The 12647-nt window shown below is 42.0% G+C and overlaps 1 protein-coding gene across 2 annotated transcripts in view; it reads left to right on the top strand.

Annotated features, from left to right (window-relative positions):
* The window catches only part of LOC127673364 (fatty acid-binding protein 12-like), a 164888-nt gene extending 162417 nt beyond the window's left edge, over positions 1-2471 (top strand). For both annotated transcript variants that reach the window (XM_052169081.1, XM_052169080.1), the window contains exons 2-3: positions 304-424; positions 2115-2471. In XM_052169081.1, the coding sequence (XP_052025041.1) occupies positions 352-424; positions 2115-2326 (285 nt within the window). In that variant the 5' untranslated portion in view covers positions 304-351 and the 3' untranslated portion in view covers positions 2327-2471. The remainder of the gene's footprint in view (positions 1-303; positions 425-2114) is intronic.
* Positions 2472-12647: the final 10176 nt, after the last annotated feature.

Below are 12647 nucleotides of genomic sequence, written 5' to 3'. Positions count from 1 at the left end.
TCCTGTCTGTGCTTCCCAAGTGCTGGGACTAAAGATCTGAAGATATTTGCTACCACTCCCTGGCCCCTGACTACAATTGTTAGATATTATGTATGCATACTCTCTGTATTTTAAAGTATCAAGAAAAACATAAAGGAATATAAAACCACCACTCAGCCAGCCTGGTGGCTTTTCACAAATCACCTCTGGGAAGATGAAGACCCGGGTACCGGAGTCTATGGTATAAGATAAATTTCCTCCTGGTCTTCTTACTGTTTTCTGTATTCAGAGTTGTATTAAAAACATGTTCCAAACCCATTTCAGGGAATGCCAGTGCACACATCCATATGAAGCAGTTTTCATTGAGACGCAATGGTGGACCAGCTTCAAGGAACATGGAAATCTGTTTCTTGTGAAAATTTTGAAAACTACATGAAGGAATTGGGTAATCCATGTTTACGTGTATGTTATACACAGCATGAGCTATGTTTATGCATACATTATATCCAGCATGAAAGATACTTTGGTAACATATGATATGTGTGTGTGTGTGTGTGTGTGTGTGTGTGTGTGTGTGTGTGTATGTGTGTGTGTGTGTGTGTGTGACATAAGAGTCATCTGGTCCCTCTAATTTCACATACAAAAAATATTGTTGATTCACCACCAGAAAACAGTTCTGTATAAACTAGATTGAGATTGGTATAATCTCCATGGACCCATAGAAACTAAATGCATATATACCATGTATTAAACAGAAAACTACTTTAGTAAATAACTTATAATAAAGGCATACTTTAAAATAGTAACTGTTTTTGTAGATACTGGCTCTAATGTTTAGGGACTTTTGTTTTCTCACCTCTGCTGGCTGCTGCCTTTCCTTGGAGTGTGAGCCCAGCAGGACCCTTGCCGCCATGTTCCCTCTGCCCTTTTTCCTTCTATAGTCTAATATCTCTTTCCTTTAAAAATTATTTTTATTATTAGTCACTGTTATATGTGAACATGTGTGTGTGTGTGTGTGTGTGTGTGTGTGTGTGATGGTGTTGTGTAGACGTCAGAGAACACATCTGTGGAATCTTGGTGTTTTTCCTTCCATGTTGTGTGTGTTCTGGTGCTGGATTTAGGTCACAAAGCTTTTCTTTCCCCCTCTTAGCCATCTCGCCAATGCCTTCATTCTCTTATGGGCATACCCATACCATGATTTCAGCATAATCTCTGTGCTGCACACCTTCTGAGTTCCTTCAGCAGGTAAGGCAATATCCACAGGGTCTGAGAATGAGGACATGAATAATTCGGAAGCTATTATCCAACCAGATATATGCTGTGCTTATATACCAACAGGAAATAGCAGAAATGCATTACAATATTCCCCCAAGTCATCTGCTAGACTGTGCCTTAGATATTGTTGCCCATGGAATTCTATTTCTATTGAAAGCATTCCCATGTGGACTACCAAAAACTGTATGCACACGGCAGTTCACTGAACCTTTATTTGTAGCAACAAAAATAGAAATGTATCAGTCCTAGATGGGGATAGAAAAAAATGAACTTTGGTATATGCATTTCAAAGAAGATGATGCACATGCAGAAAAATACCTTTATGTACCGCCATTAAAATCTTTAAGACATAAATATAGGAAGAAAGAAAAGGTGAGTGCCAATATATTCAATGAACTAATTATATGTTTAAGATCCTATCTATAGAGAGTTGGCTCTACAACATTATAATGCATATAATGCCAATTATTGCACATTTAATGCTAATTTTTTCTTATTTTGCTGTAATAAAATATGTAGTACTGAGTTGTATAAAACTTTGTGTCTGGTAAGTTTTAGTGTATAATGTTTTTTTTTATTTTCAATTTTTAAATAATAAAATAACATTAAAAAGTATAATGTAGAGCAAACAACCCAAACACACATACACACACATCACACAAATAAATGAATACAAACCAAACATATGTATACACACACCACACACAAATAAGCAAATACAAGAAAAATAGATTTTGAATTCATACAGCATGAAGCCTGCCTACTGCAGAACCCTCCTCCTTGGCAAAGAATTGGGCAAATAGAAGGAGTCCTTGAAATCAACAACAGATGTAACTATTTGTCCATTACCTTCCTCCCAGGAGTGGGAAGAGCCAGCCGGAAACTGGGCTGTCTGGCAAAGCCCACTGTGACCATCAGCACAGATGGGGATCTGATCACCATCAAAACCAAAAGCATCTTTAAAAACAAGGATATTTCCTTCAAGCTGGGAGAGGAGTTTGAGGAAATCACACCAGGTGGCCGAAAAAGCAAGGTGAGGCCTACAGCAGATCTTCAGAGGCCTTGCATATAGATGTTAATTAGAGATATTGTGTTAGGATGCAACAACCAACATACATTTCAAGAGTCTCACACACAGTTTTTCCTTTTATCTCATGCCTCCGATTGAAATGCAGCATTTGTTTATACTATGAACTCCCCCTGCATTTTATTAATTGTGTCACCAGTTTCCCTTTGTAGATTGATCATCTCAACAAAGGAGCTTACCCTCTGTGTCCCAGCACCCCGTGACTGCTAGATCAAAGTCTATCAACAAATTCTTTGTGTTTGTTTTGTTTTGAGTTAATACCCTCAGTTGATCTCTGCTAAGGGTAATAATATATATATATATATATATATATATATATATACATATATATATATGTATATATATATATAATATATAAGAGGGATTATTACATCCTTTGAGAGAGTTTTAATGAACATGAAACTTGAAATGCTGGTGCATGTAAATGGGAAGAATTTTGACTGAAACAATTAATAAAGGCATCTCAGATATCTGTGATAAAATTGTCAAGAGACGCTAAAGAAGCAAGAGCAGTCCGCACAGACAAAGCCACCTCGGGAAGAACTCAAGGGGCCTTTTCTCCCTGAGGTCTCACTGGGATGTGAGCTGGTCTCCTGTTGTGAAACAGACTCATGCGTTGCATAAGGGTGAGAAGTCTCTAGACTGTGAAAGATAAAGTTCTCCTCTTAACTTACTTTTGTTATTTAAATCTTACTCTCCGCAGAACAACCATCCCACAGAAGTGCTGAGGAGAAGGTTTTGAAACAAACAAAAAAGTTGTAAATACCACCTTAAGTCTAGAACATCAGGGTTGGTATGTGCTGACCTAACTCTGGTTCTGTTTTACAAAGCACAGTAATCTTAGATGACGACTCCTTGGTTCAAGTCCACGACTGGGGTGGCAAGGAAGCCACAATCCGCAGGAGGCTGGTGGATGGGAAAATGGTGGTGGTAAGTTCTCTGGTGATTCTGGTGATTCCTTGACTCCTGAACCTACCAGAAAAGCACCCTGTGCCTGCCCTGAAGCCAGAACGAGCCAGCTTCTTTTCTCTTACAAGACTTGAAAGGAAACATTCACAGATAACCATATCTTTGTAAGAATTTCAAACCCGTATGGGTTGAGAAGTTGAAGCTCTGAAAAGAATTTAAAAAATAGTGTGTTCCCTGATCTCCCACTCACACGTGAACTAAAGCAAGCGCGGAGCTGTGCAATCAGGGTTTCAACACTGACGAAGGTGGCCCTCCTCTGGGTTTATCACAGCAGGAGAGAAAAAAGTTCTCAGTTAGAGGGGTGTGAGGCTGAAGGGCCGAGGTGGTTCTCAGGGTAGGATGAGGGCAAGCAAGGGCGAGCCCATGGTGTTATTGATGTGGTCCTCACACTAATCCTGTGCGGTAAGGCGCACTGTCCCTCTGAGTCCAGGAAACAGATTCGTACACTGACTTACCTACTCAGAGAAAGCTGGAAAGGGTGCAACCCTGGGATTAGCCCTCAGTCGCTGAATGACACTTTATCATGCCTCCCCTTCCCTCCTCTCCCCTCCCTTCCTCCCTCCCCTTCCTCCCCTCCCTCCCATTCCCCCTCCCTGCCCTCCCCTCCTCTCCCCTCCTCCTCTCGCCTCCCTTCCCCTGCCACCTTTTTCAGTCCTTCCTCCTCCCCCCAGGAATGCTCTCCTTGTCACCCTTCCCACTTCTAAAGAGGGGAGGGAAGCCAGGCACTGACTCTTATCCCAAACTCTACCAGTACCACAATGAAAAGAAAGAAAGAAAGAAAGAAAGAAAGAAAGAAAGAAAGAAAGAAAGAAAGAACGAAAAGGAAGGAAGGAAGGAAGGAAGGAAGGAAGGAAGGAAGGAAGGAAGGAAAGGAAGGAAGGAAAGGAAGGAAAGGAAGGAAGGAAAGGAAGGAAGGAAAGGAAGGAAAGGAAGGAAGGAAGGAAAGGAAGGAAAGAAGGAAGGAAAGGAAGGAAGGAAGGAAGGAAGGAAGGAAGGAAGGAAGGAAGGAAGGAAGGAAGGAAGGAAGGAAGCTAGCTATCTCTGGTAACCTCTGATGCAGTGTAACAGTTCAAGTAGTTCAAGATGCAAACTGCACTGAGGAAAACAGAGTGCTCTCCTCACTCTCAAGACACAACATTTTTCTTTCTCAAAGGAAGGTTGGATTTTTTTTTTAATTCATAGAAATTTTATTATTTTTCTGAAATGGCGGGATTAAGAATGAGCCTATAGCTTCTTATAATGACACTAGTCAATAGGTGGACGAAGGTTCAATAGTAGCAGCTCATGTGTAGTTACCTGAGAAGAACTCCAGACTCCAAGGTTTTTTCTCTGTAAATCAGAACTTTGGGCAAGTCATTTCACTATGACTTGATTCCTTCTGTGGTGGACAGTAACTCTTAGAAGGCTTCCCAGGAGAACTGAACACCATATGAGTTCATCCATTCTTTGAAAACCATGCAGTATTACATTTGTGTACGTTAGTATACTTATTTAAAAACCAGCCAGTATGTAAGATTGCAAAAATGCTTCAATGTAGAGCCTTAAATTACTTGAATAAGAGCTTCAGATTACAGCATTTCCTTCTCTTTTCATATCTCTGAATACATAATTGCAAATTCCATATAGAGAGACCCAGTATGCATAACATATCTATAACCAGTGTCTGTATAATGAAGGTCTGTTTCCACACTTGCCAGAATTGTCACATGTGGTCAGCACTTAGTTAATATTTCTATGTGTCAGTTTGATCAGCTCTACTGAAATATTTCCATCTTCTGTCCCCTAGGAAAGGGCAATGAATAACGTCACCTGTACCTGAACATACCAGAGAGTTTAGGAACACTCCATCTCAAGGTCTCGGTGCTCTCAAATTGTCATCCAAACTAATGATGTTTGAATAAAACTCCCAAGTAAAATCTTTGAATTCTTGCACAATATCAATGCATGTCTGGCTTTTAAAGTTATGGCTGTGTGCTAGAGTATAGCAGTGGAACCTGTGAGAGGAGGTAGACTCATCAGCACAATGCACAGCTAACATCAGATTCTCAGAGAGGACTAATGCTCAATTACCCTTTCAATAAGCATGGTCTGTCTATTGTAATTAAATGTAATCTTGAGTGCTTAGGGCATAGTGTTATGCTGGGGCTGACAATGAAAGACACATTTAGAACTAAGGGACACTCCAATTAAATGCTCAAGTCTGTTTCGAGACCTTTGCATGTGCAGCCATATTGTGGAAGGCAGCTATGGTGGAGAGCAGCACACGGATCTGACACCTAACTTTGTAGATGGACTAAAAAGGTCCTAATCAGTGGTTGTCCACTCTAATCTTGAGGAGTTCATAAGCAAAAGGTTACAAAACAAGTGTATATAACACTTGGAAAGAATGCTCTAACATCACTTTTGTGAATTAATTTTGTAGTTAGTGACGAAGGTTGCATTCAAATCAGTGACAAAGACTTTTGTCTGGGAAGAGAAGCAAAGGTTCAGTTCTGCCTTCTCCTTTTCAACAATCAGTGAAGCCATCTTCCCACGCCATAGCCTTGATACAATGTACAGGACCTGGTTTATGTCAATAATCATTATTTAGAATATTTAAGTGATATGGAATTATCCAAAGGAAGCATAACCAGCTCTTCATATTGTGGATAGTTTGATTTCTCCTTTTAGATCATATTCTGCAAGTTAGATGGTCTCAACATATTACTAGATAAGTCACGATAGATGTAGGAGGCATGGCCATGCACACCTGTGATACCATCACTCAGGAAGCACAAGGATTGAGAATATAAGTCTAGGCTACATAGCAATACTCCATCTCATTAAACCAAGAATAAATAAATAAACAAGTAAATAAATGGATACAAAGTTCAGCTAAATAATTTGATTACTGTTGAATATTTTCTTTCTAGTGAATCTTTGAGATAGTAATGCCCTACTTGAATTATTGGGTTGATAATAGCCTGAAATGAACAATGAATGTCAATACAGACGATAGACTGTGCTTATCAGTCGGGTCCACGGTACCAGAGGCTTCAGTCCATGACTGAATGGTTCTTTTGCTTTTAGGCCTGTGGCAAGGGAGGACGTTGAGGGAGCGAGTGTGCACTGAAGTGCAGCTATTCTCCTCATGGGCAAAGGAGCAAAGAGAGAACAGGGGAGTCAAGGGGCTCAGGTCCCTTGAAGAGCAAGCCCCCAGTGACCTAACACCCTCCAGCTGGACTCTAGTCCCACCCCTTCCTAATAGCGCCATAGCCTGGAGACCCAGCCACCTTACCCTCATGAGAATATGGGTCTAGTTCACAATCCACACCATAGCTCGGATTGGTTTTTGAACTGTAACTTCAGCAATAGTTACTGTATGAGACATTTCTTCTGAGTAAGATCGTCTTCTTGGTGAGACATTTATAAAGACATGGACTGAGAGTCAGAGAGCTTACGTCTTTGGTGTAAACATCCTCAGCTGATCAGTGCTGGCGCAGTTACACACTAAGCTTGCAACCTGAAAATTCATGTTCTTCAGCAGCGATGTGAGATCCTTCCCCAGAAATAAAAGTAATAATTATTAGAGTTTCGTTTGGTGTCTTTGTGTGTAATAGTAGTAATACAGTTCAAGCTATGAGTGCTGGCAAGTCAGTTTGGCAGTAAAAGGCACTTGCTACCAAGCTTTAGGCTACACATGGTAAAAGGGCGTGAGGGATCCCTGAATGTTTCCCTCTGACCTCCACACACAGGCTTGTTATGTGCATGCATATGAGTGCACACACAGACAGAATAAATAATTGTGAGAAAACATTTGAAAACATGCAAGTATTAACTTGGAGTTGTAACGCCTGAGAAATCTACCCTAACCTAAACTCTCATGTCCTGGAGGGATCAGGAAACAACCTGCTTCAGCTACAGATGCAAGAGCAGACACAGCAGAGAGAGCTTTGCCTCATCAGTCACCCGTGTGAGGCGGTTTCCAGGAACTGTTGCTCAATCGACCACACACAAGCCACCAGATCTAAGGGCGTGAGGCATGAAGTCAGAGAGAGAGCTCCTAGGAGTCAGGTTAGCAGTTAGGGCTTTGTGCTTTGTCTCGAAGACTGTTGGCTGTTGCGGGTATTATATATTTAGAAAGCGTTTACATTGACAGAGTGTGGCGTGACTTGTAAATGCACTCTTAACACTGGGCAGGACTCAGAGGATCGGAGTAGAACTCTTTATTCAACAGAGTAGAGAACAGAGGTGTCCCAGAGAGGGAGATGCCAAGGTCCCTTTTGTACTGTGTGATCTTCTCTTAGCAAGCGCTGTCAGCAGTTTCACGTCCTCACAGACAAAAGCAGAGAAAGACAGAGCCACAGCATTGTTTTGTTATTATTATTATTTTTATTACTATTATTACTATTATTAGTATTATTTTAAACAGGGTTTTTCTGCATAGGCTGGGCTGGCCTCAGACTCTCAGAACCTTCCTCCCCAGGCCTCTTGTATCAAATGTGCACCACCACAGCTGGCTAGATTTGGGGACTTTTGGAGATGGAATCTCAGTATGTTGTTCCTGCTGGCCCTGAATTTCTGGATCAAGCCTTTTTCCCATCTCAGTCTCCTGAGAAACTGGTACACAGCGCCTTGACCAGAATCATTGAGCAGACAATTATATACATAATTGTCTAAAGCCAGTCTAAAGTCAGGTACAAACAGGGCCTCATTTAAGCTTTATGGCAAAGAGCTGGGTCTTCCTCACTCAGGGATGGGGCCCCTTTCCCTAAAACTTGCAGCTTAATTTTAATTACTAACAATAATCACCTTTCTAGCAATGGACCTCTCATCCAGTGTATAAGGTGTAGATGCCAAACGAACAAACGAACAAACAAAACAAACAACAAAACCCAGACAGAACTTGATGCTGCACGCTCCGTCACCAGGGCAGGCTTCAGTGAACACGTTGAAAATTACCTTTCCATCACTTCCTGTCAAATGGCCCTGATTTTCTGTTGGCTCTACACCCAGCCTTTTCAGACTACAATTCACCTCCCACAGTCAGTGCTAGGAATTAGATATTTTGCATCCCATTGCTCTAACAGTGATGCAGACACTGAAGAAAATACAATTATTGTGTAAAGCTGTGGTAAAGTAATGAGATAAAATTCACAGCAATTACTTCAAATACAGGGTTGGTCTTTTTTTTTTTTTTTAAAGAAAAAATTGTTACCAAGATACAGTTCACACCCTGTAAAGCTCACTTGTTAAAATATAGAGCTCAATGGTATACTTAGCATATTTATAAAACTGTCAATCATAATCTAATTGTAAAACACTATTATCACGCCTCCTCTGCCTGCAGAAACCTGTATTACTATGAATCAAGAGTGTATTTCTTTTCTTGATTTAGAGTAACAGATCTTGTGGTTCTTGAACCCTGAGCACCAGTTGTCAAGGGTGGGATACTGTGAGAAACTGCATTGTGCTTGGCAGTCTCCACTTTGTTTACTCCATAATGGGGAGACTAAAGTATGTTTCAAAATGAAGAGCTTCTGATATTTCCAGAACTGCAAACACTTGGTTACTTCACAACAGCCCAGCCAGAATTTCTTGTAGCGCCCTCTACCTCTGCAACATTGCCTTGCACCCTCTGTTTCTTCCTAGCCGGTTAAGTTATGCTCCTCATGCCCACCTGGTATTAGCTCTTAAACACCTCTTAATGACAAGATTTAGGCTGAAACAGCTCAGTGGAAGAGCACTTGCCTAGCAGTCCAAGACCTTGGATTTGACCCCTAGGACCAAGTAAACATAGCATCCTGAGGATGTCATAAATGGAGAACCTCTCATTCCTGACCCGAGATTGTACCAGTGATGTGCCCCACGCACAGATGAGGGCTCCAGGGGCTGTACCAGTCAGTAATGTGCAGAATGCACAAACAATACCTTTAGTGGGTGGGACCTTGTTTCCAGTGCCATTGTGGTCACAACGGTCAGAGTTGTCCTGTGTCATTAATAGCTAGAACATGGGCAAAAATATTTGAAGCAGATGTTTTTGAAGATTAGAACATAGGAAATGCAAAGACCATGATAGCTTAGGAGCAGAAAACATTTGAAATGGGCTCCACCGCAGACACAGCGTTTTGCTTAGCCACAGCTTTAATGGTAGTACTGTGACCCAGGGCAGTTTGAATAGAATTTTAAGGCACCTGCGAGATGTGGGAAGGGTTCTGTAAAGGAGAGTGGTGACAGAAAGTGGAAGCTACAGTCAGTGATTAGGGTGCCTTGTGTTTACACAGTATAAACCTCACTGAAGCCAGGAAAAATGGCCAAACTGCTGTGGAATGAGCCCTCAACAGACCTCAAGGAGGGCAGGGAATAACGCTGAGGCCAGGTAGAGCAGGCAGCCCGAGCACCCAGGAAGACAGTGGGAAGTGACTTGTCTGGCAGTAGAGCTAACCTATCCCAGGAGTAAAGGCTATGCCAGAGCCAGCTTAACCAAGTGAGGCGAGTCGTGCTGGAAGAGTTAAATATGATCTAAATACAAGGCACGCTTTAATGAAAGTCTAAATAACTAAAACCATTACATTAAAACAACTTTAAAAAAAATAGAAAAGAACAGTGAGCAACACATCTTAAATGAAGACCATGAGCATGCAGGCAGTCAGGAAGATGGCCTCTGTGTCCGTCACCATCCAACACTGTCACAAAAGCCAAGAAGACTGCCCCTGTGTCCGTCACCATCCAACACAGTCACACAAGCCAAGAAGACTGCCTCTGTGTCCGTCACCATCCAACACTGTCACACAAGCCAAGAAGACTGCCTCTGTGTCCGTCACCATCCAACACAGTCACACAACCCAAGAAGACTGCCTCTGTGTCCGTCACCATCCAACACTGTCACACAAGCCAAGAAGACTGCCTCTGTATCCGTCACCATCCAACACTGTCACACAAGCCAAGAAGACTGCCTCTGTATCCATCACCATCCAACACAGTCACACAACCCAAGAAGACTGCCTCTGTATCCGTCACCATCCAACACAGTCACACAACCCAAGAAGACTGCCTCTGTATCCGTCACCATCCAACCTAGTCACACAACCCAAGAAGACTGCCTCTGTATCTGTCACCATCCAACACTGTCACACAACCCAAGAAGACTGCCTCTGTATCCGTCACCATACAACACTGTCACACAAGCAAAGAAGACTGCCTCTGTATCCATCCATCACCATCCAACACAGTCACACAACCCAAGAAGACAGCCTCTATATCTGTCACCATCCAAAACTGACACACAAGACAAGAAGCAGGCACACAGTCTGTAAATGGAAAACCATCTTACTTTGAAACAGATCCAGACATGACAGCAGTGATGGAGTTAGCAGATAAGGACTTTGAGTTATAAATATGCTCAAATGCTGGCAGATTTAGTGAGCCTAAGCATAATGAGATTAGTGGAAGATGATGAAACCTCCAGAGCTAAAGCCAGTAGAATATTAGAAGGAAACACTTGCAACAGAGGCTAAAAATGGTTAGACCCCCAACAAAGAAGGCAGTGCGTCTGAACACACAGAAAAAGGATCTACCGAGCCCGGCACACTGGCTGAAGTGAAGACTGGGCGGTGCTTTGTGCTAAAGAGAGTCCCTTATTCAGGTTAAGCATTTTCTCGGAAGCCACAGCCAATGACAATTTGATATGGAGGTGCCCTCCATCCAGGGTGGGGTTGTAGTAAGTCCTCAGAAATCCCTAAAAGTGGTGGCATATTAGGTAGTGTGCCATATTAGCCACCAAAAATTCTTCTTGGAATAATCTAAATTTAATGATACAAAAAATGTTGATTCATACAAATCTCTTCTATTAAACTCATTAGAAAAGAAAACAGTGCGACTGTTTAAGAAAGGTTTCTTTAATGTTTCTCTACATTTATAGATATTTCACAAATTAATTTGCATATGACCTTATGTTATTTAAAAACAAAACTGACATTCTTCATTGATACGTTTCAAGGAGGAGGAGGGTGTTTGGTTTTGTTTTGGGTTCCCTGTACTCTCAGGAGGAAGAACAAGTCTTTGCCTCTGTGTAAATACTGGGCAAGTGGGTCAAGGAACTTCCTTAACCGTGAAGTAGTATTTCCCATGGATTTCCTCAAGGTGGCACTATGTACAGTAGTAATGGCCACCTGTGTCACTCCTAACAGCCTGGATATCTGAACCATTTTTCTTTTATCCTTTAAGTCTTTAAAATCAGTCACGTTCTTACCCTCACCCCATGCTAGGACTGAGCCCTGATTGTTGGCTGTGCTAGACGCATTCTGCATCTCCTTTGTCTTGGGTAAACATGTGAAAGTGGGATGTCTAGGTAGCTCATAAACACACACCTGAGTTAAAGCGCAGGTGTGCTCCCAGACACCCCGCCCGCACTGCGTGACATGTCAGCCCCAGGCCTCCTCGCCGACAGATGCAGTCATCTTGTCTTTGCTCTGTTCCAGGAGGGCTCCAGTCAGGCCAGCCTTTTCTAAACCATCAGTTTCTTAGGTTTGATATATTTTCAGTTTTTTTTACAATTTCCCCCAAGCTTAGAAGGTTTACATCTAAAGGCAAAAACATATCAGTGAAGAAAAAAATAGGTTTTCTATGGAATGCATGGAGTAAAATAATAATTGTTTTCCAAAACTTTACTCCCAATGTCAGGTTCATGTTTTTAGTGTAAGCCTTTTGGACGCTCCTGTCGGGAGTCCTCAAATGACACTTTGTTCTGGCTCCTCAGAAAGCGTTCTGTCTTTGATATCTCTATCAAAGCAAGGCATTGCTGGGGAAAGGACTGGGTTAACCTCAGTAATTTCCGAATCCTGGCTGAGCAGGCTCCGCAGGCCCTGCAGGTCCTGGGGGATAGAATGTAGACAGCTGTGACAGGATGGGGGTTGGGTGGGGTGGCCTGGGGCGGGGCTCTCGATCAGTGCAGCTGGTATCCTGGGAGGATTTTCTCTCCTCTCTACCCTCTTATAAAACTGTAGAGATTTCAGGTTATTCTTAAATTCAAACATTTGGCAGGAACGATACTGCTCCAGCTTTGAAGACACTTCCAGAGAAGGCCTCTGCATTTTCAAACTCCCAAGTCCACACAATTGTCAATCCAAGAAGAAATTAACACAAATATAAAATTAGTATATTGAGTATGACAGACTAAGGCAGTATTTGTCACCTCTGCGCTCGCAGAGTAAATATGTTTTAACTTTTTAATTGATTCTCTGTACCCCAGGCCCAATCCTCCCTCTCTCCTTTCCTATCTGCCCTCTGCCCTTGCACCGCCCCCAAAGAAACTTTAAAACAATAAAAAACAAAACAAAACAAAGAAAGCATAGAAAAC

Source organism: Apodemus sylvaticus, chromosome 22 (genome assembly GCF_947179515.1).
Source record: "Apodemus sylvaticus chromosome 22, mApoSyl1.1, whole genome shotgun sequence".
NCBI classification, from domain to species: Eukaryota; Metazoa; Chordata; class Mammalia; order Rodentia; family Muridae; genus Apodemus; species Apodemus sylvaticus.
The sequence above is the reverse complement of the archived record's forward strand: the minus strand, read 5'-3'. Positions and strand labels throughout refer to the sequence as shown.